Source organism: Podarcis bocagei (genome assembly GCF_964188305.1).
Source record: "Podarcis bocagei genome assembly, chromosome: 1".
NCBI lineage: Eukaryota > Metazoa > Chordata > Lepidosauria > Squamata > Lacertidae > Podarcis > Podarcis bocagei.
In genome coordinates, this window is record NC_138125.1 from 31,061,693 (window position 1) to 31,089,659 (window position 27,967).

The 27,967-nt window shown below is 45.2% G+C and overlaps 2 protein-coding genes and 1 long non-coding RNA gene across 3 annotated transcripts in view; 2 read left to right on the top strand and 1 right to left on the bottom strand.

Annotated features, from left to right (window-relative positions):
• Positions 1-12,506, top strand: part of POMT2 (protein O-mannosyltransferase 2) — a 52,242-nt gene extending 39,736 nt beyond the window's left edge. The window contains exons 22-24 of the transcript XR_014002585.1: positions 4,667-4,737; positions 7,213-7,250; positions 12,151-12,506. The gene's annotated coding sequence lies outside the window, so the exon portion shown is untranslated. The remainder of the gene's footprint in view (positions 1-4,666; positions 4,738-7,212; positions 7,251-12,150) is intronic.
• On the bottom strand, positions 227-17,524 carry LOC308576028. The gene is made up of 4 exons (XR_014003004.1): positions 16,180-17,524; positions 5,765-5,915; positions 4,598-4,748; positions 227-4,067 (listed from the first exon to the last, which is right to left on the bottom strand). It is a non-coding gene; the product is annotated as an uncharacterized lncRNA (long non-coding RNA).
• On the top strand, positions 13,850-26,570 carry NGB (neuroglobin). Its single transcript, XM_081174681.1, has 4 exons — positions 13,850-15,018; positions 20,885-20,996; positions 25,349-25,468; positions 26,179-26,570. The coding sequence occupies exons 1-4, from the start codon at positions 14,915-14,917 to the stop codon at positions 26,323-26,325; spliced, it is 483 nt and encodes a 160-aa protein (XP_081030807.1). The 5' UTR covers positions 13,850-14,914; the 3' UTR covers positions 26,326-26,570.
• The last annotated feature ends 1,397 nt before the right edge of the window (positions 26,571-27,967 follow it).

Here is a 27,967-nt window from a genome sequence, read left to right on the forward strand (position 1 = left end):
CTACTTTGTATATTCCGAGGCGAGGCCTGGTAAAGCGCCAAGGCTGAGGCCTTCTTCCATTAGCCTGTTTAACACAAAGTCAGATAAGATTACATAACAAGCCATTTAGGGGTGATGCTGTCATAGGTTCCAAGATGCTGGAAGGTTTTGGAGCATGCAAGTGTGTTCTGAGACCCTTCCACAATGTCTGCAGGTTGCATTGCCTGCTTGAATGCTCACTGAAAGGTGTTTGCTTTGCTTATGGCAATTCCCTTTAGGTCACCCTCATCCTGTCAGTACAACGGCAGCCATAGAAACTCCTCTGACACCAGACTAACAGGGAGCAAGTCTGCTCTATATGCAGCGGAGAGAGAGACTGGTGCTGTCAAGCTCCTCTGGCACTTGTGTGCCTGGCAACGTGCTCATCTGTCATCTCCTGGGTGATGCTACATGCTGCCCTGAAGGTCTAATCGGCTCTCAGCCTTGACCCTCCTGCTGCGTGGGTTTGTTTCTGGCTATTGCTTTTTTGCTTTTTATTTTTTTTAATCTGGAGCTTGGCAGACTTGTTTATAAGAGGGAGGAGAGGCATTATCCCTCCCTTTTCGAATATGAAATGGAAATGCCACTGCATGGAGCTTTTAAGTGGCAGATCTGAAGTCTCCCTGGTTGTGCTCCCGCACCCCAAAATGAAGCTAAAGTGTGACATTCAAGGGGCATCTGTCAAAGTGGCATAGCCCTAGCTGAGAAATCTCCTTAGAGTAGAACAAGACATTGAAAGAAGACGAGCTTCACCCATCTTCCTGGTAAAATGTGTCATTAAGTCAGGGTGACCAAGGTGGCCTCCAGATGTTGGACTGCACCTCCCATCGTCTCTGCTGATGGGTTGATGGGAGTTGTAGTCCGGCAACATCTGGAGGGCACTACATCGGCTAAACCCTGCATTATGCTAATTTCGTTTAGCTGTGTTTCCCTGGCCCTGCCTCACATTGATTCTCTGTTGGGGTAGGAAACACGAAGAGTAATATCTCCTCATGCAGAACTGAGGAGAGGGGAGAGAAAGACCTGGATGGCATGGTGGCAGCCCTGCATCTTTTCTAATATCTAATTCTGCCTGGAGGGGATTTCATGCCGTCACCTGGGTTCTGAAGACAATTTGCACAGCGGTGCAGTGTCCTCGCCTTGCCCAGTGCGCTTAACAGCTGGCCTGAGGCCTCCATGTAAAAGTTCAAGTTATTTCCCCTTAAAGTGAAATGTTCCTTTTGCATGTATGTCCCTTTTTAATAACTCGTCAGGTATTCCACCACCATGCAAAGAGGATTCCTAGTTCAGGGTAGAAGTCTAAGAGAATGATCTTTATTATTTGCTGAGTGACTCATCCCAGAGTTCATTCTGGCTCAGGCCAGGCTGCAAATAATGTATTGCTACTGCCAGTGCTTTTTTTTTCTTAAAAAAATGTTTAGGGGTACTCTCATTTGACTCAAGAAAATCACCCTTTTATAGTTCGAATCGGGGAAAATAAATACAGTAAATGGACAAAAGTACAAAGAAGATGCATTACCTCATATCACACAGCTGACAGCCCACAGTAACTTCCACATTGGCATGAGGTTGTGTGCACTAACACCTTCCCAATTCCTCTGTAAAACACCACACGTCCACATTCCACACTGTTTCACACATTAAACACTCACTTCCGTCTGAGACTCAGGAAACACCGGGAAAGTAAATGAAGACGCCATCGGAGGTGGTAACAATGAAACTGACCAATCACAGTGCTAGATTCCAACTCCTCCTTCACACATTAAACGCTCGCTTCCGTCAGACTCAGGAAACACCGTGACAGGAAATGAGGCCGCCATCGGGGGTAGCAATGAAACTGACGATTCACTGTGCTAGAGAAGAAACTATTTTTTTATATAAAAAAAGTTTTCTCTCCTGTTAGATTCACAAAATGTTTAGGGGTATGCGTACCCCCAGAAAAAAAGCACTGGCTACTGCTATGTAGGCAGAGCAGTTAGGAGAGCAGGCTCAGAAAAGAGCAAAGAGCCCAAGTTATGAAGAATGTTGCTCAGCGCAGCAACTGGGAGAGAGCTCTCTCATGACTTCATAAATAGCTGCATTCAGCTGTTCCTGAAGTAACACCTATATAGCCCGCCAGCCTTGCCTTGGAGATCTAATGAATCATAACCCCACTCCTTAGTACTAGCTTTTGCAAGATCTCTTCATGTGAGAGTTATACCTGTTCACACTTGCTGGGATGATACTTACACTTACTGTACTCACAGGAGTCCAGTTTATAACCCTTGAGTGAGTGAGTAAGGCAGGCATATCTCAACGTTCCTGGACCCAAGGGAGTAATATTATATACCTGAGGTCAACACCTGTGTGCTTGACAAGCAGCTATAAAAGCTAGATGCTCTACAGACAATAAAAAAAGAAAAAGAAAACAAACCCTGCCCAAATTGTCTTACCATCTAATGTAGATGCTTGTTGGTCATTCTTGGGCTACTGTGTCTCTCTCTTGCTTACATGATCATATATTCCAGAATGAAATAAAGACTAGCCAAAAGCCCCAGACCTTGCCCTGGGATGTGGACTATCTTGCAACTCCAGTTTCTGATTTAAATCTTAAATGGGCAAGCAGCTTGCAAGCTAAGGTGAGTTCACAGGGTAATTGATCATATAAATAGACAGTTGCCATAGCTGCTGGCAACAACCCTGAAAATGACAAAAGTATTAGCACTTCTATCTTGCTTTCCTTAATGTATTGGCCCTGATCTGACTAAGAGTAATGGTGCTTATGCTCCATTTAAATCAGAGGGACAAGATAGCTGTGGCTACTTAGGCCCCATTGATTTCAATGGGACTGAAGAGTGGCTAACTAGTTGGGTCCAGGCAGAAGTATTTATCATAAACCACATGGAGCACTTCAGTGAGGACATAAACTAGGTTTCTAAAGTACCTTCACTTTGAGATGAGTATAGCTGATCAGAGTTGTTCAGAGCAACCATCTGCCTTCTTGCAAAAGTAAGTGGTTTTAAGAAGCGAGGATACCTAAGAGATATCAAGTGAGCATTTTTGAGAGAAGTGAGGACCCAAGTGAATGGTGCCAAGCCAGGTGGTGAGATGTGAAAAATAATTCAGGTTTCTAGCTTTGCTACCAGCCTAAAACCCATGTTTCAAGATACAAAGGAAAGATCGGCAACCTCAGTGCTCCAACTGCCAGGACACAAAGTACACTGCAGGTAAGGCTGACTGTTACCTATCCATCCTTTGAATAAAACAGACTAAGAGACTTGTACCTCCAAACATGGATGGCCCAGAGCATTTGGCTTCTTCCCTGCTGCTTTGTGTCCCTAGCCACTCCGCTCCCTTCTCCAACTTGAGGATGTGCCTACCCACCCAACACACTGCCACTTTGCATGGAATAACTGCCAAGTCTGAAACAGTGGTACCTTGCTTGGCACTTGCAGAGGATAAGGTGCTGCTTTGGATTTGGCTGCTTCTGACATGTATCCTGTGAGGATGAGAGAATATGCCAGCTCCGACATCCTGCAGCTGCACTGTTCGGTGCCTGGTCCAAGGATGTGTTCAGGCAAAAGAAGGCACACACATACCTTGACCAGCTTCTAATCTATTTGCAGACCATGCCTCCTTGACTTTGCATTTGGCAACCCCCCAAAAATGAACACAAAGCAGATAGAAAATAGATGAAACCCTTAGAAATTAAGCTTGATCAGATTTGCAAAGCTGCCGTTCTGCACGAAGGGTTTTAATTTAATGCCCCGGTAATTTGTAATTACACACTGTAAAGAATTCTGATGTGGGTGGTTCAGGTGGTGGTGTACGCTTGCCACCCGCCAGGATCTACAAGGTGTGACCTGGAAATCTACAAATGCTTAGGAGCTGGCAATCTTTGAGAGGGGAGGAAGATGCCGACTTGAGCCAATGCCATTTGCAGGAGGTTGGTTTGATCATCTCTGCTTTATGGTCTTGAAGGTGAAATGTCCATCAAAGAGATCAGAGAACTTTTATTATAGGCCATTTTGTGCTTCACATCCTGTGTAGGGCATACTCTCATTGTAGGCCTTAAGAGAAGGACAGAAGAATGATAAAAGACTGGACACCCCAAGTGAGGTGAGACTATGTGGTAGCTACCCTAGACCAAGCTTGGAGAGGGACACAAAATGGCCATTGGAAATCACGGAATATGTTGCCCTTTGTTTTCATAAGGTTATGTTCCTTTCCCCTGCTCTCAGGTGTATGAAATAAATCTGTCCCATTTTCAGGCTGGAAGAGGAAAAGCCAGATATCTGCTTGTTCTTAGTCTTGTAGCTTTTCATGGACCCTTTCCCCTGCAACCTAGCACAGCAAAGCACATTGAGCCAATAAATAACACTGTCAGAGGAGAAATTGGAGACCAGATATGGGACAGCAGTAGCCAATGGGGTGCCTCTACAACAGTACCAAACAGGAGCAGTCCATCTGAGCAGTGAGAACTTTCATTTTGTGCCTTAAGACGTGCAACTGTCCATAACTTTTGCCACTTTTGGGGGTAGGGGAACTGAAGTCTGCCCCAGGCATGGAAACAAATAGTTATAACACTCCTCTCACCCACCTCATCTCTTCCAAGATGCAATCTGTTTTGAGTGGCGGAACGTTGACGTTATCTCAATGTTTTTCCCAGCTCTCAATATTCTGCCTGAATGTGAATGACATCTGCAACTAGAGCACATAGGAATGACACAACATATTCTGGTGAGATGTTCCTGAAAAGAAAATTGGATCAGTTGATTACTTTACTGTGGGGAAATTGAGCTCTTGAAATATGTATGCACTACAGTATTTGCAAGTGATGGTGCCAAGAGTATATTTTGTCATTTAAATTTGAGCATATTTTTTTGTAAAGAGTGAGAGGGAATGTGTGAATCTGCCACAGTATGCAAGAGGTTTGTAGGTGCCTTCCTCACTTAGTACCTATCCTATTTCACAGGGCTGTTATGGGGACCAATTATAAAGTCCCTTGTGCAGTAAGAAGAGAAGTGCCTCAGCTGTTAGTTTTTGAATTAAAAACCTAAAATTTCTCTAAGTGGCCATTTGAGCTACTGACCTGATCCAGACTCCGGATACAATCGTAAATGATGTGGATATCTGTTGGAGCTTCTCATTTCCTGTTTGTAAATAATAGAGATCAAAAGCTTTTCAAAGCCAGCTGCTGGCTTGTAATGAAAATAATAGTTTTGCTGTAGGGAAATGGAGCCATTTAAATGTTTGTGCTCCATTCACAATTCAAGGCACTACAAAGGTCATCAAGTCCCACTTCCTTCATTGCAGGAATCTTGTGTGTGTGTGTGTGTGTATATATATATATATATATATAGATAGAGAGAGAGAGAGAGAGAGAGAGAGAGATGTTAAATGGTTTTTAATAGTGGTTTCTGGGTTACAAAATTGCATACAAACATAGGAATCTTTTGCCCAATGTGGAGCTCAAACTCTTGACCCTGAGATTAAGAGTCTCATGCTCTACCGACTGGTTGCTCTTACTCTGTATGAAATTTTCCACTCAAACTGTCATTTTTGATACTAAAGCACTGTGCTTCACTAGATAACATGAGAGGCTGTTGACCCTTTTGTAAATATATATGGGGTCAAGCTTCTATTTGCATATGAAATGGGAACATGCTGCCTTCAGAATGCATTCCAACTTCCATTATAATTAGGAAGCCTAAGTGGATATTTTGTACTTACTGATTCTGCTCTGTTTTATTTCTGAATTACCCACCTTGAGCCCTTGGGAAGGTGCTGTGGTACAGAAGTTTGAATAAGGCTGTGTGCACAGTCCTGTTTACTCTGCATCCAGCTTGGTCCCACCAGTGGTTGGAGAAGCAATGTTAGTCACAATCCATACCTATCCTGATGTTTCGTATGAAAAACTCTGGGCTTTCTATATGTTTCCCCTAAGCCAAATTCAATCTGAACTGAGAAAAATAGCAACCCAGCTGTGTTTTAAGCTGCTAATGTGTACACAGTCTAAATAAACAGCCCTTTAAAATAATCTGATTTGAGAGAGAGAGTAGCCAATAGTTGACTACCTTGGTTCTTGGAACTGAGAATGACTGTGAAATCTGACAATGCAAAGAAAGAGAAGTAAGGAGAGAGAGAGAGAGAGAGAGAGAGAGAGAGAGAGAGAGAGAGAGACAGACAGACAGACAGACAGACAGACAGACAGACAGACCACCTTTTCATTTACCAACGGAGTGCTCAAGGTAGCTAACATCCTACAAGATACAATAAAACAAGCAACAATTAAATGTTAAACTGAAGCAGCACCAAGCAGGCCAATTAAAAGAGGTTAGAATACAAAACCTAATGGAAAACCCAATGGAAAAACAAAATGGTCTTACTCTAATAAATATGCAATGGCATTAGTGGATGGGTTGTTCAAACAGCTAACCAAATTCCTTGTTTCAGCCTTCCCCAACCTGGTGCCCTCCAGATGTTTTGACTACAACTCCCTTCAGTCTCAGCTAGCACAGGTGACCTGCCTTGGAACAATGAGAGTTGTAGTCCGAAAAAATCTATAGGAGACCAAGTTGGCAAAAAATACCATGTGGTTTCTGTAACTGCACCTTTTCACATACAGTGGTACCTCGCAAGATGAATGCCTCGCAAGACGGAAAACTCGCAAAACGAAGGGGTTTTTGGTTTTTTGAGTTGCTTCGCAAGACGATTTTCCCTATGGGCTTGCTTCGCAAGACGGAAACGTCTTGCAAGTTTGTTTCCTTTTTCTTAAAGCTGTTAATACAGTTGCAACTTGACTTCGAGGAGCAACTCATAGCACGCAGTGTGGTAGCCTTTTTTGAGGTTTTTGAAGACTTTGGTGATTTTTGAAGCTTTTCCAAAACTTTTCCGACACCGTGCTTCGCAAGACGGAAAAAACCGCAAGACGAAAAAACTCGCGGAACGAATTAATTTCGTCTTGCGAGGCACCCCTGTACATTTGATGTGGGCAGGCTCAAGAATTTTTTGGTCTGCATCAACTGAGAATAATGTAAACTCTGATGCAACTAGGTTTTAAAATGGCACATTTGTCTTGGTAAAACCAATACACTTCCATGCAGGAGTTTGCAAGATTTTTAACATAACTTTTGCAAATATGATTCTCTGAAAATTTTTCCAGTCTTTCTTTTTGTTTAAATATTTTTGCCTGATTGCTTCCTCTTTCTAAAGCTGCATCCCTGGTGCCTGGAGCAACAGAATATTTTAAAGTAAGAGCTTTCACTTAATCTTAATGATAGAAGCTGAGGGCTTTGAATAGATTTGATGTAGTTTAAAAGCCATTATTAAATGCTTGCTTTGCCTTGTACAATGGGTTCTGTTTGCCTTAAATTAAATGTGTTGTAATGTTCCCATTTATATCTTCCAGGCATGTAGAGTACCCACACAATGATTGCACTGGGATTTATTTATTTTATTCTATATTTTTGGCCCACTTTTTGAGACATAAATCCTCTCCCATAGCAATTAAAATTCACTACACAATGAATTTTACCTAAATGGAAATCTGATACATGCCCTTCTCTCAAGCCCATAAGCTTTTAAAAAACAATATAATGACCTAGATAGTAATGCTGTGTCCAGAATTGCTTGCTGGTGGGCTTATTCAGTCATACCCAGGTCTGAACCTTAATTCTACAGGCATGGGCATAGCCAGGATTGTTGTTTGAGGCGGGGCAGAACTTCAGTTATGTATTATTATTGAGGTTTATTGGTTTAGGGGGGCAGCTGCCCCTCCCCCTGGCTACACCCATGTCTACAGGTGTGTGGTTGTGCTAATGGATCAGGACCTTAAGCTGTGAGGCTGCTCCAGCCAGGGCCATCTTAACCATTGGTGCTAGGGGTGCACGGCACCCGGGCGCCGGGCTCTCAGGGGCGCTAGGCCTAGAGTCCGGGGCCAAGCGTTGGAGCCCAGGGAAGAGGCGGCGACAGCTGAGTGGAGCAGAGCCTGTCGGAGCTTCGCAGGCGGCTCTTCCCTGGACTCCAATGCTCACCCCCGAACTCGCGCCGAGCCACCTCTCTGCTCCGCTGGGCTGTCGGCTATTGCCCCAGCTGCATGGTGGCCAACTGTTTTGGCCATGCCCGGAGCGCCGTATAACGTTGTGGGTGCTGTGTGATGCATCCTGTTGCGTCCGCCGAGCTGCAGGTTCCTTTGCTGGCTTTTCCACTGTTGGCGCACGCTCCTAGCGCCGCCCAACATGGGGTGCCAGTGCAGAACGATGGGGAATGCAAGGGGTAGTAGAGGAAACATCTCCAGACGGGATCCACTGCGCGCCAACGGCAGCAACAAAACCTGATAAATAGGAGTGCATGGATCACCTAGGGGTATTGGGCGGATCTTTGCACCCCAGCGCCGCATATGCTTAAGATGGCCCTGGCTCCAGCTTTAACAGAATCAGGACCTGAGTTTTCTGAACACAGTGCTCTTATCACACAGATCTAGCATGGTGGGGTGGGTGGCAGGGGTGAGAATGAAAGATCAAATCAAATCAAATGTTGCTGCTTCACCTTCGGTTTGCTGCTACCTCTCTTTCATGTACAAGAAAAGCAAGGGAACAAGCAAGCAGAGTCCAAAACTAATATGATGTCTGTTCATCCATTAAAAAAAAAAAAGTTTAATACAGGATTCCTTTCCAACTTCTGTGTTCCCCTGTTAGGAATGTTATAGCCCATGGGTGTCATAAGCAAGCAGTCATAAGATCCACTGGCAAACCCGAGGCTTCTTCATAACTTGGGGCAAAACAGCAATCTTAAACAATGAAGGGAGGTTTGTTTAAGGAAAAGCAAATGGAACATAAAATCAGACCCATAAAATAAAACACAAAACAGTCCACTAGTTTAGCCGGCCCTGGAGGGGCTGGGGGATGTCATGGTAAGGGAGACATCTTTTTTTTTTTTTTTATTATAAAAAAAGACGTTACTACTACATTGGCAGTACGTGTTGTTCCTCTCAGCCAGAGAACAAAGCAACTGTCTTGTAAAAGAGGGTCTCTCTTGCAACAGCATTAGGCCATGTGGGCTCCAAATACGTCTCTGTGCCGTACGTACTATACTTGCACTCGTCTCCCATCGCATGGCTTTCACTGGCTGTTTCCCAAGGTTCTAAAGGCATGGGAAGAAGGAGAGGAATATTGCCTGTAGTGAATGACTGGAGGGGGGTTAAGGGAATGTATTCGTGGGGATGGGGATGAGAAGGGTCTTGTGTGTGACAGCTTTAGTCTGCTGGTAACTGTAGGGAAAAGAAAGGAGGAATTGGGGAAGAGAAAGTTGGAGCTGGCTGGGTGTAAAGGTGGTATTTGGAGGAACAAAAGAGAATATAGAAGATAGCGTAGAAGGTAATAATAATAATAATAATAATAATAATAATAATAATAATAATAATAATAAATTTTATTTATACCCCGCCCTCCTCAGCCAAGACCAGGTTCAGGGCGGCTAACACCAGATATAAAACAATTGATTGAAATACAACTTTAAAAACAAGATTAAAATACAACATTAAAATGCAGCCTCATTTCAGCAGAAACTCAAAAACTTTTTTGGGGATGAAAACGTCAAGTCTTCACCAAGGCTAACTATCCAGTGGTCTTATGTGGGCCAGAAAAAAGCCAAGGAAAGGACCAGAGGCGGAGGAAGGTGGGGGTGGTCCACCCCAGGTGTCATCGCTGAGGGGGGTGACATTTGGCGCACCACCCGCCTGCAACTCTCAAGCCGTCAGGGGAAGGGGGAGCCACGCCACTTTGCCGGCGGCACCCCCCCTTCCCCCTTTGTTTTGACAGCTGGGGGAGGCTTGGACAGGTGGCGTACCGAATGTCTGCCATCGGCGGCTTGCTCCGCCCCCATTAACGGCTTGCTCCACCCCTGGCTGCAGGGTACGTACGCCACTCTGTGCACCCGAGTGGCTATCCCGTGCCTGGGAGGGCACCCTCCATGCGCTGCCCCCCTCGGGAGCGCCCCTGCGCCCCTCAGGAGTATGCCCACCCTGGGCAGCACAGGCATATGCTCCGCTGCTGGGTAGGACACTTTTAGGACTCTAGGAATGGGGGTGGGGGGAATCTGGAGATGGGGTGGAATTGGGGTGGAGGCAGGTGGAAGTTGGTGGTGTTGAAGGGGGCATTTGCACTGCCGTGAAGGAGCAAGAGGGTCATTGGGCGAAATAAAGGGGAATGTGTCTGTGCCCCCTCCTCCTTGCTGTACTCAAATTTCTCCTGCTTCCATTCCAGATGGGTGGGTAAAGGTAAAGGGACCCCTGATCATTAGGTCCAGTCGCGGACGACTCTGGGGTTGCGGTGCTCATCTCGCTTTACTGGCCGAGGGAGCTGGTGTACAGCATGACTAAGTCACTTCTGGCGAACCAGAGCAGTGCATGGAAAAGCCATTTACCTTCCCACCGGAGCGGTACCTATTGATCTCCTTGCACTTTGACGTGCTTTAGAACTGCTAGGTTGGCAGGAGCTGGGACTGAGCAATGGGAGCTCATCCTGTCGCGGGGATTCAAACCACCGACCTTCTGATCGACAAGCCCTAGGCTCTGTGGTTTAGACCACAGCGCCACCCGCATCCCCACAGCTCCACCCGCGTCCCATGGGTAGGTATAAATAATAAAATAATAGTAATCATCATCATTATTCTTCTTCAGCTACCTCATATGAGAGAGATGAAGGATGCAGAACCTCAAATGTTCCATAGTACCCTCACACAATGCATTTCACTCCAAGTGTTTACTTCAATATGAAGTTCTAGTTGTAATTTAGAGTGGATATTTTATGAACAAGCAGACCACCACCCACATATGTACAACATCCATCAACTGAACTTTACTGTCACTGAACAAGCCAACTGACAGGCTTGCACTGAAGAGTCTGTTCATCTTAAACATCTATTGTCATGGAGTGGGTGGGTGTGCAAAGGGGACTGCAGAACAGGAGAGGAAAGGAGGCGCAGAAATGTGACTGGTCTGTGTGCAAAGGGGAATCTCAAAAAAGGAAGGGGGAGGGGAAGGGAAAGGGGGTGGGGTGAACGTGGGTCCAAAGAAGGGGGGGATGCAAAAAAGAGAAAAGGCAGAAAGTGAATCGGGGTAAAGATGAAAGGAAGGGTACAGAATGGACTGCAGGATTGGAGATGGTGGCTTCCTAATTGGGTGGAAGGTGCCTGGTAGTTGCAATGTGTGGAAGAAGGAAGATGCAAGAGGTTATATTGGGGATGATCTGTCTGCAAGGAGGGGGTTGCACAAAAGGAGGGGGCTTTTCTCTTCTCATTCCAGCAGCAAAAGCATTTAAAAAAAGATTTACTTTGTTCAGAAGTACTACACAAAATACCGTATTTTTTGCTCTATAAGGCTCACTTTTTCCCTCCTAAAAAGTAAGGGGAAATGTGTGTGCGTCTTATGGAGTGAATGCAGGCTGCGCAGCTATCCCAGAAGCCAGAACAGCAAGAGGGATTGCTGCTTTCACTGCGCAGCGATCCCTCTTGTTGTTCTGGCTTCTGAGATTCAGAATAATTTTTCTTGTTTTCCTCCTCCAAAAACTAGGTGCGTCTTATGGTCTGGTGCGTCTTATAGAGCAAAAAATATGGTGCATTATTTATTTGCCTTGAACCCTAAATGGACAACAGTTTGGATCATGTGGCTTGCCTGGCATTCTTGCGATCAATTCAGTAGTACTCAAGGCTAAGTAATTTGAAGGTTTGAAGTCCTGTTCGAGCATCCAGAGGATTAACTGTAAGAGGCTGGCTAAGAGTGATCGGGAGCCTGAGGACACTTTAGCTTTAAATGTTATGTTGAAAATATTGGAGGGAGTGGACAACACTGAAAAAAGCATTGTCTAATACTTTGGAAAAGCAGTCTGGGTACTGGGCGAACTGGTTTCAAGCCTTTGTTCTGTTGCTAGGCACTTTACTTATGTGTTGCATTTTTCTCCAGTTAGAGCTACTTGCAATTATTATTTTTTTAAAAAAGAATTCTTTAGCCAACAGCAAAGAGAACTCCTGCCTAGCATGAGATGGTACTATTTGTTTTATACCCCTGGTTTCTGTAAACCAACTGGAAAGTAGATAAGATGCATAATGTATTCCGAATCACCTTTGTTGTGTTTCCCCATTTTTCCAATGCAGCATTCCTCTCCTTTGAAGGAAACAATGCCCTGGCTATGGCCAAATGCAGGCTGCACAAACTGTTCTCATTAGCCCCCAAACATTGGAGCCGTTTGTCCCACTGTTAAGTGTCAGGCTATGCTGCAACACTATATACAGGTCAGTGCATAGAATCAGTGCTTTTTTTCTAAAAAAAATGTTTAGGGGTAGTCTCATTTTGACTCAAGAAAATCACCAGGAAAGGAAATGAAGCCGCCACTGGAGATGGTAACAACAAAACTGACCTATCACTGTGCTAGATTCCAATTCCTACTTCACACATTAAACGCTCGCTTCTGTCTGAGACTCAGGAAACACCATGACAGAAAATGATGCCGCCATTGGGGTAGCAACAGAACTGATGATTCACCGTGCTAGAGAAGAAACTAATTTATTTTTTTTTACTTCTTTCTTCTCCTGTTAGATTCACAAACTATTTCGCGGTATGCGTACCCCTGCATCCTCCCAGAAAAAAAAGCACTGTACAGAATCATAAAGTTGAACTAGTCCCATCCCTCCTGATTCAGGAAATCTGCTGCCTACAGCATTGCAGTTAGGTGGCCATCCAGCCTCTGCATAAAAACCCCTAACGAAGGAGAGACTGCTACCTTCCATGCCAGCCTGCTCTACTATTGAACAGCTCATACCATCAGGATGGAGGTTCTTGCTGACGTTTAGCCTAAATCCCTTTGTAAAATAATTTACTTATTTAATTTATATACTGCCCCTTACCCGAAGATCTGAATAGTTCACAAAATAAAAATACAAGATAAAAGCACAAATAAATAGAACAAAAATAAAGCAATAACACTCCCCCCCCCCAAAAAAAATCAAAAAGCTGTAGAATATTGCACAGTTAAAGGCCTGGTTGAAGAAGAATGTTTTCACTAGGCATCTAAAGATGTATAATGAGGGCGCCAGGCAAACCTCCCTGGGGAGAGCATTCTGCAAAGGGGGAGCCATCGCAGAAAAGGCCTGTTCTCATGTTGCTACCGTCCGATCCTCTCGTGAAGGAGGCACACAAAGAAGGCCCTCACATGATCGTAGAGTCCATATTTTCCAGGTTACAATTTTGCTGACTGAGGGTGATGGGACTTTGGTCTGAAACAGCTGAAGGGACTAAGCTGGCAAAGGCTGTTCCTCATACATTCATTTCCCAGAAACTTGTAGCAAGACCTGTTGCTCAAGCACCTTATAATTATGTATGGATTACGGGGACAAAAAGATTTTATTTAGCCATTGGAAGGGGAATTATTATTTTTTTAAAAAAGCTTTAGTGTTCAGAGGTGCTGAGGCAATACTGGTTGCTGGGTAGCAACAGTATTCCTCCAATTTATTTGACTCTCATAAACCTTCACTTTTACTCCCCTTCTACTCTTTGCTTGGTTTCTTAACAGCTATCTTTTCAACTGTGTTTTCTGACTCTACTCAGTTGTTTTCATTATATTATCCCGCGTTGTAACCTCTACTGCTGCGTACTTTTGTCAGCCTGTTTTTTTCAGCCAGTTATTTTCTTGTTGTAATATTTTCCCATATAATCAATATTTAATATCCAGTCCTCTTTTAAATTATCATATTTATTTCTTAATCTATTTGTCATGCTGGCAAGTTCTATATATTTTAAGGTGCCATCCTTCTCAGGATGGCACTTTGTCCTCCACTTTTGTGCTACCAGATTTCGGGCAGCTGTGGTTACATACATCCATAGAATAATTTGATTTTTGGGGATCAGGTTCAGCTTTGAAGTGTGATCAGTGTTCAAGGTTTTGATGACATCTTTTTCATGTGGAGTTCTTCAACTTGCATATCAAAATCTTTCTGTCCAAAATATTGGAAGGAGATATTTCTGCAATATTTCAAGACCTTTTTGACGGGAGGAGAGAGATAAAAGTTTATTGATCACAACATACTGGGTAGTTTGTCACCGTGCGGAAATATGCGTGCCTGAGAAGTGCTGTTCTATCCACATACTTGTGAGTAAACATGGCTGGACTGCAGCCTTGATTCAAAAACAGCAGCATGCCTCAAAACACTAGGATGCTTGCACCAGTGGAAGCTGAACTTGTGAACATGCCCTTTAGACTCCTGAAGGACTTCGAGCCTTCTCTTGGCAGGGATGCAGAAAGCTTCACTTACGTGTTTCGGACTTGTTAAAACCACAGTGGGGGCTGGGGGAAAGCTGGATTCCTTTGACTTAAAGGTGGGAGGCTGGCAACGTCGGAGCCTGAGTTGGGCGCTGCCCCTTTAAGAGCTCCTCTTGCCTTGATCTTCCTGCTGGGAGCTGGGAAGGTGCTGCCGCGGCGAGGAGGAGGCGGCGAGGCGAGGCCAGAGTTGGCCCTCGGAGATCAGACCCGGGATTGAGGAAGGCAGGATCCCACCCTCTCTGCGGCTGCTGCGAGCAACGGTATGGCGTCCCCCTGGGGCACTCGGAGTCCTCTTCAGGCCAGGCGAGGGGATCTTCCTCAAGCCAACCACGCGGCGCCCTAAGGAGTAAGTAGCCAAGGCGCGGACTCGGCGCTTCTGCCTGGCGCAACCGATCCCGCCATGGGAGCGCAAGTCTCGAGCGCAAGGGGGATCTGAAGTGCTTGGCGAGCGGATCGAGCCTGGGATCGCCGCGGGATCCGGGCCGCCACCTGTTGCTCGGAGCGCACAGCCAGCCTCGCCGCGCGTCTGGGAGGGGGCGGCGGCGGCGGCGTCTCCTGCTCTCCAAGCGGCGCTGCGCCTCCAGTTGCGCCTCTCCGGGAAAATGGAGAGCGACGGACTTTCCAGCGCGGACCAGAAGCTGATCCGAGAGAGCTGGGAGAAAGTGAACAGCAGCCCCATCGAGCACGGCTTGGTCTTGTTTACCAGGTAAGGGGGAGAAGGAAGAGGGGCAGGCTGGGCTTGGTTGGAGGGAGCACGTGCGAGGCCAGATGCCGGAGGAAGATTGTAAGGGGGAATCGAGGATCTGCCCGGGAGAATCAAAGAGCCAGGTGTGTCTCCACGACGCCTGAAGTGGGGACGGTCCTTTGCAAAGCAGACCATCTTGACCCAACTTGGTTTCACAGCTTGAAAGACTCCGGTGAGAAACTTTGTTCCACCTTCTCCGCCACGATCTTTACGCTCCATATTCCCAGAGTCTCCATGCTTAGATTTGTTGGTGGTGAATCTCTGCCGGGAACGAGCAAGCTCCTTCTAGCAGGGGTTTGGTTCCTCTTCACACATCACAGGGGTGGGACGTCTGAAGTGGTGGCGGGGAAGCGGGCAGATCGTGTGTATTGGTTATGCGAGTGTAGACCTGCTTGGTTATTTGCAGGTGATTTATATATGACACAGGTGACAGACTTGCTTCCAACATGGAAGTGTTTTCCTGTGCAGCCAAAGTGTAATAGGTGAAGTAAAGTGCCTCTCTTTCTAAATTAGCTTTATATATATATAAAAAAACCACATTTATATATCACTGTTCCATGTTGGTGCCTAACATGAGCGCTTTCTAGGCTTGAGAAGTCTACCTGCAGGTCACATATACACCTCTGTGCTGGGGCACTTCTTGTCCCAGAAGTGCAGGGCTGGTTTCTGTTAGTTTCTAATGAGGGAGAGGGGCCCCATCTTCTCTAACCCCCCACTATAAATAAAAATTTAAACCACAAACAAAAATACATATATATATGGGGGGAATGAGCTGTATACAATAAAATTAATAGAAGACAAAAGCCTAGACAATATTTAACATTATTAGAAAGGATACTGAAGTCTACATTTAATATAAATAAAACAACATTGAATTAGGTTAATTAAATAATTTCTCTTTCTTACATCCCCCTCCCCCCGAGACACCATGACTTGACTTGAGCTAGAGCTTGTTGCTAACACTGTATTTGCTTTCATTTCCCTGGAGTACCCCTAGAATATGCGAAGTAATGAGTGCCACTGAGCATGTGCAGAGCGCCTTTTAATAAACACCAGTCAGTCACAACAAACCCATGTAAATATGTGATGGATAGTTAAGGTGGCAATTCTGTATGAGCTTACCTGAATGTAAGTCCCAGACACATATAGGCTTGTGCTGCAAGGCTTCTGGGTCAGAAAGAGGGGACTCCTAGACAGGCTTGAGTTCCAGCAGGACTTTTTCATTTCAGAAAATGAAGCGTTAGATGAGTCCAGACAGAGCAAGGAGCTTGTGCAGTCCTGTGAAGGCTTACTTTGGCTTAAGCTTGGGCAACATAGCACCTCTATGGGTTTGAAGGGTGCAAGTATTGATGTGATTTTCATATGAAACTCCATGAGGATTAAAGGCCAGCAAGCTGTTTAAAAAGACAGGCCAAGAACACAGGAAGAAGGTTGTGTGAGCTCTAAGTCTTCCCTTTGATATCTTCTTGTCGTTGTGGCAGATGAGAGTTTTCTCTCAATCAGGGAGTAGCTCCACAGTCCTCAGCTCTGCAGAGTGTATCAGAGCGGCTTCCTAATTGCATGTGACATGGCAATCACGGGAGCCGAGGCCAGGCCTGGCCCTTGGGGAGAGGCTTGATTCATTCCGGGATCAGTCCCAGGGCAGAGGAAATGGTGCATGCGAGAGAACAGCTGAGTGCCCGGGTGCATGCCATTAACCCTGAAGCTGAGGAGTACAGAGCTGGGAGACGCAGATGGGACAAACGCTTTGAGCCTCTGGAAGGCCGTGCTTGGTTTTATAGGAAGCAACAAACTTTATTCCTCCATTCACAGAGGAGTTTGTGCAGAGGCTGCTCTGCAGCCAATGTTCACCCACCTGCTCCCAGCCACTCTTTAACTTTCCATTGTATAGACAGGAAAATCGAGGCAGGTAAGCGTGGCGTTTGCTCAACATGGACTAAGGAGAGTCTATAGTGTGAAGAATGGGATTTGGAACCTAGGAAGCTGCCCTATACAAGTGACAGATCTTGGCATCTCAAATTTCAGGGGTGCCCTTTGCAATGCCAAAATCCGGTGTCCCCTCGCCTTCTGTTAGATCTCATAGTTGCAGTGTCCCAGAAGCTTTGCACCTGGTGTGACCGACCTGTTGTGCTCCCCTAGATCTGCCTTTCATACAAGGTCAGATCATTTGTGTCCTTGTCGACACGTGGCTGGCAGTGGCTGTCCAGCATCTTGAGCAGAGGTCTCTCACATCACCTCCTATCTGATCCTTTGTTCTTTTTAATTGCAGACATAATAAATTGAACCTCCAGCCTTTAGCATGCTCTACCCCTGAGCTATGATCCCTTCTCCTACACAGAGAACAGAACTGTTTATCTGCTGCTTGTGTGTGGTGGATGGCAGCCTGGCCATTGAAATTCCACTTGCTTTGTCTGACTGTTAGATTTTAGTTTCTAAGAATCAAAGTCCAACCAGCGGCAGAGCTTCAAGCGCCAGCACCGGGGTGGGGGGCGGAGAGCAGGTGGGGGTGGGGCTGGCATGCGTCCTGCGGGCGTGGTGCTCAGCGCGGGCAGGGGGGGAGCCACGATGGCACCCCACCAGTATTTCACTGCCGGGGGCAAGGTGCTCCCCCCACACTCCTCTTCCTCTGCCAGTGAGTCCAACACAGTCAACTCCAGCTCCCCATGTAGAATATGGATGGGTGGAGCTGGTACTATAAAATGGGCAATGCAATGTAGGTAAGGTATCCTTTAAAGTGGTGTGCAAACAGCTTCTGGGAATTCTCTGCTCTGTTTATAGGAGATTTCTCCTGCGGGAAGATAAATTATTCTTTAGTAATTTTTCAGGGGTGGGGCTGACTATTGGCAGTGAGGGATGGAAGCAAAGCTTCTTTCTTTTCTGCCAAGGGTGTGTGTGTGTTGATACTACAAATGGCTGCAGGATCTGTGTTGGTCGAGTCACCATTTGCCTTTTCCACAATGGATTGTTTTCTCAGTAAAAAATGCCTTATGGGAAACTGAATAGCTGTATTACTCCTCCATTAATTAATAAACACACAACTTTGTTTCTCTGGGCCAAATGCAGTAAAACCCACTCAATGAATACGAAGACGAAATTATCAGAGGATGCTTAAAAGTTTGGAAGGGATGCACAAAGCTTCAGAAGGAGTAGACAAATGAGAAAGTGACAGGTTAGCAGGGCTGAATTGTGTTCACATGGGTTCTTCAACAGTTCAAAGGTAAAATTGTTAACTAAGGTATGTAATTTAAAATCAGCAAACTTTTCCAGCAAATTGCTGAAATGGTCATTGTAGCACCTGTATTTTCAGCAGGAACCAGGAAATTTGAACCCTTCCAGACAATTCTATACTGTATTGTGCAATATGATGGAAATCGTTATTAAGACTAGTTTATCTATTGAATATGTAACACAACAAAACTCGTGGAGGAAGAGTTGGCTTGGTGTCTCCAAAGAGATGTCTTGCTTCACTAACCCCTTTAAGTGTGTTGAGAGTATCAACAAAAATGTAGAGGGGGTGGTTAGCCGAACATTGCAAACATAGGCTTTGTGTTTGTTTTTAAGAGAGCTTTTTAGCAAACACTCCTTTCTGTGGAAAGTCAAGAGTCAGAAATGCACCCTCTTATGCATTCAAACATCCTCTAGTTAAAATCCAGAAAGCTGTGGTTAGGAATACAGGCATTTTTCATCATAGAGGAAAGCAAATTATATGGAGTGAGGCTGGTACTGTTTAGATTATTTAATAATTATCTAGAGTCAGTGACAGAGCTACCTTGCGCATGACACAAAGTTATTAATAGGATGTTACAACTGCAATGAGCATAGATGTGTTGCTGATTGTTTAAAAAACAGATAAAGTGACAAAGTACAAGCCTACCAGTGACCATTGTCTATGATGGCCTAAACAGACTGTCTACATTCCGTGGCGTAGCTGCTAAGAGTTTGAGCGAGGAACGCTCTGGTTCAAATCTCATCTTTTTTACTTACTTCATAACTCTCAGCCTCCCTTCTGCAGTATGTGGAGAATACTGGCCTACCCTACTGATTGTTGTAAATGTTGTTGAGGTAGGCCGGTATTCTCCTCATGCTGACAGGTAGTATTATGAAGTCTTTGTTGCAATTTTTTATTTTGCTGCAAACTGCTTTATAGCCCCTGTCTGATGGACGACACCAGTCTCTTGCATTACCTTGACTTTGAAGGATTGCGAGTTTTGAGTTCCTGCATGGAGCAAACCATTCTTTGAGATACCATTACATGTTTTATACCACTGTATAAAATTGTTCAGCGAATAGCAGAGAGCAGAATTCAGGCCGGTATATGGAACGATATTGCAACAGATTCTCGTTCATCCTTATTAGTCAGGAGAGATGTGTACCATATAAATAGGAAAAAAAAGGGTTCCTGTCAATCTAGGAGGTGAATTACCAGAGAGATGAGTTTAGGAAGGCAGTCAGGGTTGAAAGGGCACCAGGGATGACATGAATGTGTGAAATGCAACCTGGCAATGAAAAGCTGAGGTGGATTTTGGGCTGTGTCGGGGAATGAAGAAGGGAGAGTCTAATCTCAATGCAGTCTGGAAGTGAAGACCCTTTGAATGTTGTGTTAAGAGACTGTGGTTAGTGGGTATTTTGTCTGTGTATGTTGGTGGGAGGCGCAGAAGGGCAGAACAGATCCTACGGAAGGGAGTTTGGAAACAGACAACAAAACAAGTCATTGCTACGAGAAGAACGGAGGATGTTTTCAACACATCTTATGCTCTTTTGCGCAAGGGTGGTAACTTACAGCGGCTGTGGTGGAGTAAATGGTGTGTGTGCTAAACTCAGCTTTTTTTTCAGAGAAAAGCTTGGTGCTGGCGATCTTCCAGTGCTCTTGCAAAAGGCTTATGATGTTCTCAGATTTTTCTGCTATCCAGGTCTTTGTCACTTCACACATCTTTCTCTCTCTGTGTGTCTTTCTGTCTCTGCCTCTCTAAAACAGCCAGTCTTCGACCCCCTATTATTGCTACGATCTAGCAGTGTGATGCTACAGCACGATAAATGGAGATTGCTGTTTATACCAGGAATGAATGGACCCTTCCCCATTTCTTAAACACATATTTGAGTGGGACGTTTCTACATGCTCAGTTGAGAAACTGGCTTCAGCCCCACTCCAAGCATAAGAGCACCATGAGATGAGCAAGGGGAAAGGGGCGGTGGCAGACCTCCATTTGCACTGCCTTCCCCTCCTGGACAGGCTGTGCTCGCAGGGAGAGCTCAAGTGACTGGGAAGTAGTAATGAAACAATTAAAGCATTTTGAAATTTGTTTAAAACAAGTCCAATACAGATGGAGATTGGGAAAGATTGCTACCTGAAATGCTTGTTGATAGGGGAACATTTTCAGCAGGCAACAGAGATGGTGCCTGAGAGTTGTGCTGGGTCTCCATTTTTCTTTCCCAGAAACCAACTGTAAAGGGACAGGGGAAGTTGTACCGAGAGAAGAAAAATGCCCTGGGTGGTAATCAACTAAGTTTTACTCTGTGTATACCTATTGGAATTCATGAATATTACTAAAGCCTATTCATTTCAGTAGGTCTACTTTTGGAATAAAACCTAGTTGAGTACCACTCCTTGTCCTCTGTTGTACCTGGTTTGTTTCCCTGAAGGCAGGCTGGGCATGAGGGGAGGCTGTACAAGAGATGAGGAATACATCCTTTCCTCCCCTGCCATCAGCCTTGTCCTGTGACTGGCTTGCTTTCTTGGGCCTCCCCAGAGGATGGGAAAGAGAGATGGGATGGGATGTCTGCCCGATTTGTATGGAGGCCAAATAATTGTTGGGTTGATGTCTTTCAGGCTTTTTGATCTGGACCCTGGCCTCTTGCCCCTTTTCCAGTACAACTGCAGGAAGTTCTCTACTCCTCAGGAGTGCCTCTCATCACCTGAGTTCCTGGAACACATTAGAAAGGTGAGAGGTGCAAAGGAGTCATTCTGGTAATTGTCTTCAACTATAGCAAAGGCTATGCTGGCAAGTGGCAGTGGGGTATCCTGCTTAGCGTGTTTGGCTAGGGCCTGGGAGGGCTGGGTTCAAATCCCTCCTCTTCCATGAAGCTCTTGGGGTGAAAGGAGCTTGTTGAGTAAATCTGGGCCAGTTGTTCTCTCTCAGATGGACCTACCTTGCAGGGGATCAAATGGTATACAGGTGACCTTGCACATTTTCCTGAGATGCTTGGAAGAAGTTTGGTGTAAAAACTGTAGTCAACAAATGCAGCTTCAAAACTCTCTTGCTCTGCCCCAACAGCCCTTTGTGTATCCTCTTCACCAAGTCAGTAACACAAAGTCAGTAAAATTATAATAAGCTATTATTTATTCTACACTGCCAGGGAATGGGGAAATATTAATTGGTGCCTGGTGCTTCCCAGCTGAACTATTTAAAATTTTAAAAGATGATGCTGTTAAGGTGCTACACTCAATATGCCAGCAAATTTGGAAAACTCAGCAGTGGCCAGAGGATTGGAGAAGATCAGTCTACATCCCAATCCCAGAGAAGGGCAGTGTCAAAGAATGCTCTAACTACCGCACAATTGCACTCATTTCACACGCTAGCAAGGTTATGCTTAAAATTCTACAAGGCAGGCTTAAGCAGTATGTGGACCGAGAACTCCCAGAAGTGCAAGCTGGATTTCGAAGGGGCAGAGGAACCAGAGACCAAATTGCAAACATGCACTGGATTATGGAGAAAGCTAGAGAGTTCCAGAAATACATCTACTTCTGCTTCATTGACTATGCAAAAGCCTTTGACTGTGTCGACTACAGCAAACTATGGCAAGTTCTTAAAGAAATGGGAGTGCCTGATCACCTCATCTGTCTCCTGAGAAATCTCTATGTGGGACAAGAAGCTACAGTTAGAACTGGATATGGAACAACTGATTGGTTCAAAATTGGGAAAGGAGTATGGCAAGGCTGTATATTGTCTCCCTGCTTATTTAACTTAGATGCAGAATTCATCATGCGAAAGGCTTGGCTGGATGAATCCCAAGCCGGAATTAAGATCGCCGGAAGAAATATCAACAACCTCAGATATGCAGATGACACAACCTTGATGTCAGAAAGTGAGGAGGAATTAAAGAACCTATTAATGAGGGTGAAAGAGGAGAGCGCAAAATATGGTCTTGAAGCTCAACATCAAAAAAACGAAGATCATGGCCACTGGTCCCATCACCTCCTGGCAAATAGAAGGGGAAGAAATGGAGGCGGTGAGAGATTTTACTTTTTGGGGCTCCATGATCACTGCAGATGGTGACAGCAGTCACGAAATTAAAAGACGCCTGCTCCTTGGGAGAAAGGCGATGGGAAACCTAGACAGCATCTTAAAAAGCAGAGACATCACCTTGCCAACAAAGGTCTGTATAGTTAAAGCCATGCTTTTCCCAGTAGTGATGTATGGAAGTGAGAGCTGGACCATAAAGAAGGCTGATCACCGAAGAATTGATGCTTTTGAATTATGGTGCTGGAGGAGACTCTTGAGAGTCCCATGGACTGCAAGAAGATCAAACGCATCCATTCTTAAGGAAATCAGCCCTGAGTGGTCACTGGAAGGACAGATCATGAAGCTGAGGCTCCAATACTTTGGCCACCTCATGAGAAGAGAAGACTCCCTGGAAAAGACCCTGATGTTGGGAAAGATTGAGGGCACAAGGAGAAGGGGACGACAGAGGACAAGATGGTTGGACAGTGTTCTCGAAGCCGCAAACATGAGTCTGACCAAACTGCGGGAGGCAGTGGAAGATAGGAGTGCCTGGCATGCTCTGGTCCATGGGGTCACGAAGAGTCGGACACAACTAAACAACTAAACAACAACAGTGCTTCCCATGTGTTTTGATGATCTGAACTACTTGTATGACATGAAGAATGTTGTCTAAGAGGTACCTGTAAAAAAATTACCTGGGGTGGAAAGTCGTGTGCATGAATCTATCCTGATTACTTTTCTGCGTGCAGAAAATGCATTAAAAAAACTAATATAAATCTATTAACTGTATTAGATTAGGAATGAGTTTAATCACATTTAAATTAGATTTAGCTTAGCAGAGCAAGCAGGAAGGACAAGTATGAGCTTAACTCCAAGGGTGTGTTAAGAAAATATTGAGACAAGGGACTCTACAGGGGTATAAGCAACCTTTCTTTTCTGACTGAGTTTTGACCTAGCTGTGGGCTGGTTTTAATAGAATGTTTTCTGCTGCATGCCTGGTGTTTGGTGTTTGATTATGACATGTTTTTAATTTGTTTTACTTTGTCCCTTTTGATGAATTTTCTTTTCATTAGCTGCATTGGACAATGCTTTGTTGGAAAGTCAGGAAAGAAATACAAATATAGAAATAAAATAAATGAGGTGGTTTGATAGGGTGTTTAGATTGTCAGATTAAAAGAGAACAAGTTTAGTCTAGCTCTCCCCCACCCCCAAGGATGGCTAGTCAGGTTCTATTTATTTTTCAGCATTTTTGTCCTGCCTTTCTGCAAAATAGGGTGGCAGAGTACAAACTGTGAAGAGATGAGCTAAAATTTAGTTGAAACAAACAGTCTGTTGGACAAGCAAATAAGAGGATGATGTTGGTGCAGAAACCAGTAGCAGTCAAAGATCAGCCTCAGAAAACACTATCTTTAAAAAGCCTGGTGGAGAAGGAAAGTCTTAGCTGCTTTGTTGAAAAGCAAGCAGCCATGGGGCCAGGTGAGCCTCTTTTGGCAGAGTGTTCAACTGTCTGTATCCCAACACTGAAAAGGCCCTGTCCCTTAGAGCCACCTGCCAGGCTTCAGACTCAAGTAGGCCAGGAGACATCCAACAAGAGCCTCAGTAGATCCATGCCCTCCAACATTTCTCTGATGAAAATAGGGATGCCCTAAGGAAAAGCAGGATCAAATCAGAAACCGAGACAGCTTCTGTAAATCCAGGACTGCCCCTGAAAAATAGGGACACTTGGAGGGTCTGTAGATGATCATAAAGGTTAGGCATGTGGGTGGAAAGAATTCTCCAGATGCTCTAGTAACAGGTCAACTGGGCCTTTAAAAGTTAAAACGAACACTTAGGATTGAGCCCAGAAATGAATTGGTAGTTGCTGTACTGAAGCCAGGTCTTGTAAACATTCTGGCAGCTGCATTCAGGACCAGTCAAAGCATATGATCTACAAAGGCTGAGCCACATGGAGCACATTAGAGTAATCCAATCTGGAAGTGACCGCGGCATGAATAGCTGGCTACTCCTGGCTTTTCAAGGGAAGGATGCAGCTGACCCACATGCTGAAAAAAGGTACTTCCAGCCACAAGATCATCCAGTTGCCAGGCTGGGTCTTGCGAGTACTCCCAAGCTGTGGCTGACTTTTAAAGGAGTGCAAGTATGTGCAAAAGAAACAGAACACCAGCGCTTCTAACACCAAACCCTCAACTACCCATTGCCTCTATTTTGTCTGGATTAAACACCAGCTACTTCACCCTCATCTGCTCCAAAACTGATTTCCTTAAGGACTTTTACAGGCAGGGCACAGCAGAACCACCCCTTCTTGCTTGTTCCATTAATTGGTAATCAGATCTATACTCTCTGGGTACGGAAGCTCCATTTTTAGCTCTCATAGCTAATTGCCAGTGGTACTTTCCCTATTGAATTTGGCTACAACATCACCGATGGGCACGCACCTATTAGGAAGTAAATCCCATTCATATCAAGGGGGCTTGTTACCAAGGAAATCAGCTTTAGTTATATGGCTGTGATTTCCCCTCTGCCAAAATCAAAACTCATGCAGGTGGGAAGAATGGCAGAGCAGCCAGGAGGGTTGAATCTAAAATTGGGTAGTAAGGTTTCTTGTAGCACCAGTCTGCTGGATAATGTGTCACTGTGATGTGTCCCTTGAGAGTCATGCATGACAACTGCATGGACAACCATGTCAATCTGTTTCGACAGGCCACACTGGCTGTTGTAGCTTATCAACATGTGTAAACGCTACTAGAAGAGGTAAGTGTATGGGAGATCAACACACAGCTGATTTGGGTTTGGTTTCCAGGTTTTTCCTTGCTTTCTGCATAAGGGTTTTGTAACATTTGCTGGAGGCCCTAAATGGCAGGATTGGTGTAATAGACAGATATAAATGGTATTTAAATACAGATTTTCTTCAAGCATGCCCTTTCATCTTGACCTGAGCTCTGAGGCTTATGGAGATATCCAGAACAAGCCTTTCAGAGTCTCCTATAACATTTGCAGAAGGCTTTTAGAGTGCCTTTATTTCCATAAGGACACACCAGATTGTCCTGTTTGTCGTTCTGTCTGCTTGGTAGGTAATGCTGGTAATAGATGCAGCCGTGACTCATTTGGAGAACTTGCAGTGCCTGGAAGAATACCTTGCCAACCTGGGTAAGAAACACCAGGCAGTTGGTGTGAAGGTGGAGTCTTTTTCGGTAAGGAGCCTTTTCGTTTTGAGATGTATCCGTGGCACTGTTGACTTGCTTTGAATTCTTCCCTCAGCTTTCCAGGTTTGTGTTGCAGGAAGGGACATGTTGGGAAATCAGTACAGATTGAGGAGGAGGAACAAGGTCATGGAGGGTTTTGAGAGGACAAAAAACTTGCTCAGGATCCCAGAGTGGATGGGAAACCAGTGGAGAGAGTTAAGAGGGGAGAGTCACATGGTCTGAATAAGTCACAAAATAAGTGAGCAGACTTCTGAGCTGTTTTAGACCTGGGTGGATGAAGGAGAGGGGTGCATGGCAGAAGGAAAGTTGGGGTGACAGAAGAGCTACGACGTCTGCAGTTGAGATAGTCGTAAGTCCTGGAGGAGATTTACAGACTGGATGGGATTAGCTTTCTGAAAAATTCATTAGCCATTACTCAGCTCAGCCTCCAGCTCCAAACAAAACTTGCAAGATCCTCTGAGGCAGAGAAGTAAAAAGCAAGGTAGTCTGTTGTTAGGCAAACGGGGGATAAATAATGGTTGACAGCGCCAGTAAGAGCCAGATTGAGAGGATTACTTGGAACTTGGAGGGTGTGTGCCTCCACCATCACTCTGAAAGTAAAGTTCCATTTTTTAGATAGTAGAAAATCACCCCCACCCCTTCCTTAAGAGCTGCTTCTTTTTGAATGCTGATTCTGCTGTCTCCTGTTTGATTTGCAGGCTGTGGGCGAATCCTTGCTGTACATGCTGGAAAAATGCCACGGCCCCGCTTTCAATGTGAATGTGCGTGAGGCCTGGACCAAGCTGTACAGCATTGTGGTAAAAGCCATGAGCTGCGGCTGGGATGTTCCCAGAAAAGTGGAATAAACCTGGACCCAGGATGCTTGAGTGGGAACAGCTACGAGGAGAAAGCAAGCTTGCCTTTCTAGCTCTGTGTATTTCAGAGTAATCTCAACATTTCTGTCTCTCTTTCTCGTTTTACTCTTGCATTCCCCATCTTTCTTGTGGTAATGTGATGACGCTCCCCTATTTCAGTGTTGCAGTTCCACGTATCTGTTTGCAGGGGGCAAAAGAGAGCCAAGCCGGAATTAAAAACTGAAATGCCAACTGCAGCTAGCGGCTTTCCTTCCAAAAGGCATGTTATCATTCTCTTTATTTCCCCATTGCCTTTCGAAGAGTAATTACAAAGATTTCTTAGCACAGAAGGATGATTTTACTAGCTTTCCCCCCTTGAGATTGTGAGCCTGCAATTGTTTCAGTGAAGCTAAGCAGGAGTGTGTGCATTTCCTTGGGATTATCCAAGCAGTGTAGCTCCCCCCCTGCCTTTTAAAGTGGGTTAATTCTACAGTAAGGCTCCTGTTTGTATGCCTGAGCTGCTAGATGGTTGGATTTTGAAATGCTTGGCCACAAGTTAGAACTTGAAAGCCAGTGGGAATGCAGCAGCTGCCAGTTCCGTGAGCATGTGGAAATAAAATCTTGTAGTGAAATTAGTGACAGATGCGGCTTTTATCCTGGGGAAAGCTTCCAAAATTCATCCTGGATTCTGGCCAAAGGAGAGTCTGTAGTATAAAACCCATTTCTGGGCAACTGCTTTGCTGCCATTCCTCTCCTCCCCAGGCATTTCTGGTATAGCCTTCCAGGTGCTTGACAGAATCCTCCTTTGCTCTTTGCCCAAATCTTAATGAAAGCAACTTAGTTCTTGGGGTTGTTTTGGAACCCATCTGGGGGTGGGGGGGAGTAGGAAACCTAGAAAAGAAGATTTTTGGTGTGGTGGATGAACATTTAAAACTCCTCACCCCTTGCTTTTCAATCTAGGTGCAGATAAGGCCCCTATGAAAACTTGAGGTGGGCCAGGGGTGGTCTGGTTGTATCGAGAAGAGGCAGGGTGTGTGTGTGTGTGCGTGCATTGTCCTGGTATGGACAGTCCTCCTTGATGACTGACAGGGGTTGTTGTGGTTCCTCCACTTAATCTGCTACCTTATAGGTGGCCTAGGCAAACTGATTAGGCAGTGTGAATGGTCCCGCTGTCACCATTGGTAGAGAACAACCAGTGGTTGACACTGGGCCCCTGAAAGGTAGCTAAAGTTCACTTAAAACAGTTTAGCAGGCCCAACCGTCAAGGCCTGGGAGCCCTAATTAGGCCCATGGCTGGAGCTGCCTGTCCCAGTAGAAATACAGTGGTGCCTCGCAAGACGAAAAGAATCCGTTCTGTGATTCTCTTCGTCTAGCGTTTTTTTCGTCTTGCGAAGCAAGCCCATTGAAGGATTAGCGGATTAGCGCTATTAGCGGCTTATCTGCTGATCAGATCAGCTGATAAGCGGCTTAGCGGCTTAGAAAAAGGGGGGGGGGAGGAAAAAAACCCAGCAGGAATTCGCAAGACATTGTCGTCTTGCGAAGCAAGCCCATAGGAAATTCGTTTTGCGAAGCACCTCCAAAACGGAAAACTCTTTCGTCTAGCGAGTTTTCCGTCTTGCGAGGCATTCGTCTTGCGGGGCACCACTGTAGTGAC

Bases quoted from the DNA above. Each gene is read 5' to 3' on its own strand.
- NGB (XM_081174681.1), top strand. From the start codon at position 14,915: ATGGAGAGCGACGGACTTTCCAGCGCGGACCAGAAGCTGATCCGAGAG. The intron at 20,997-25,348 runs GTGAGAGGTGCA...TCTGCTTGGTAG, and splicing joins TCCTGGAACACATTAGAAAG to GTAATGCTGGTAATAGATGC. The intron at 25,469-26,178 runs GTAAGGAGCCTT...TTTGATTTGCAG, and splicing joins TGAAGGTGGAGTCTTTTTCG to GCTGTGGGCGAATCCTTGCT.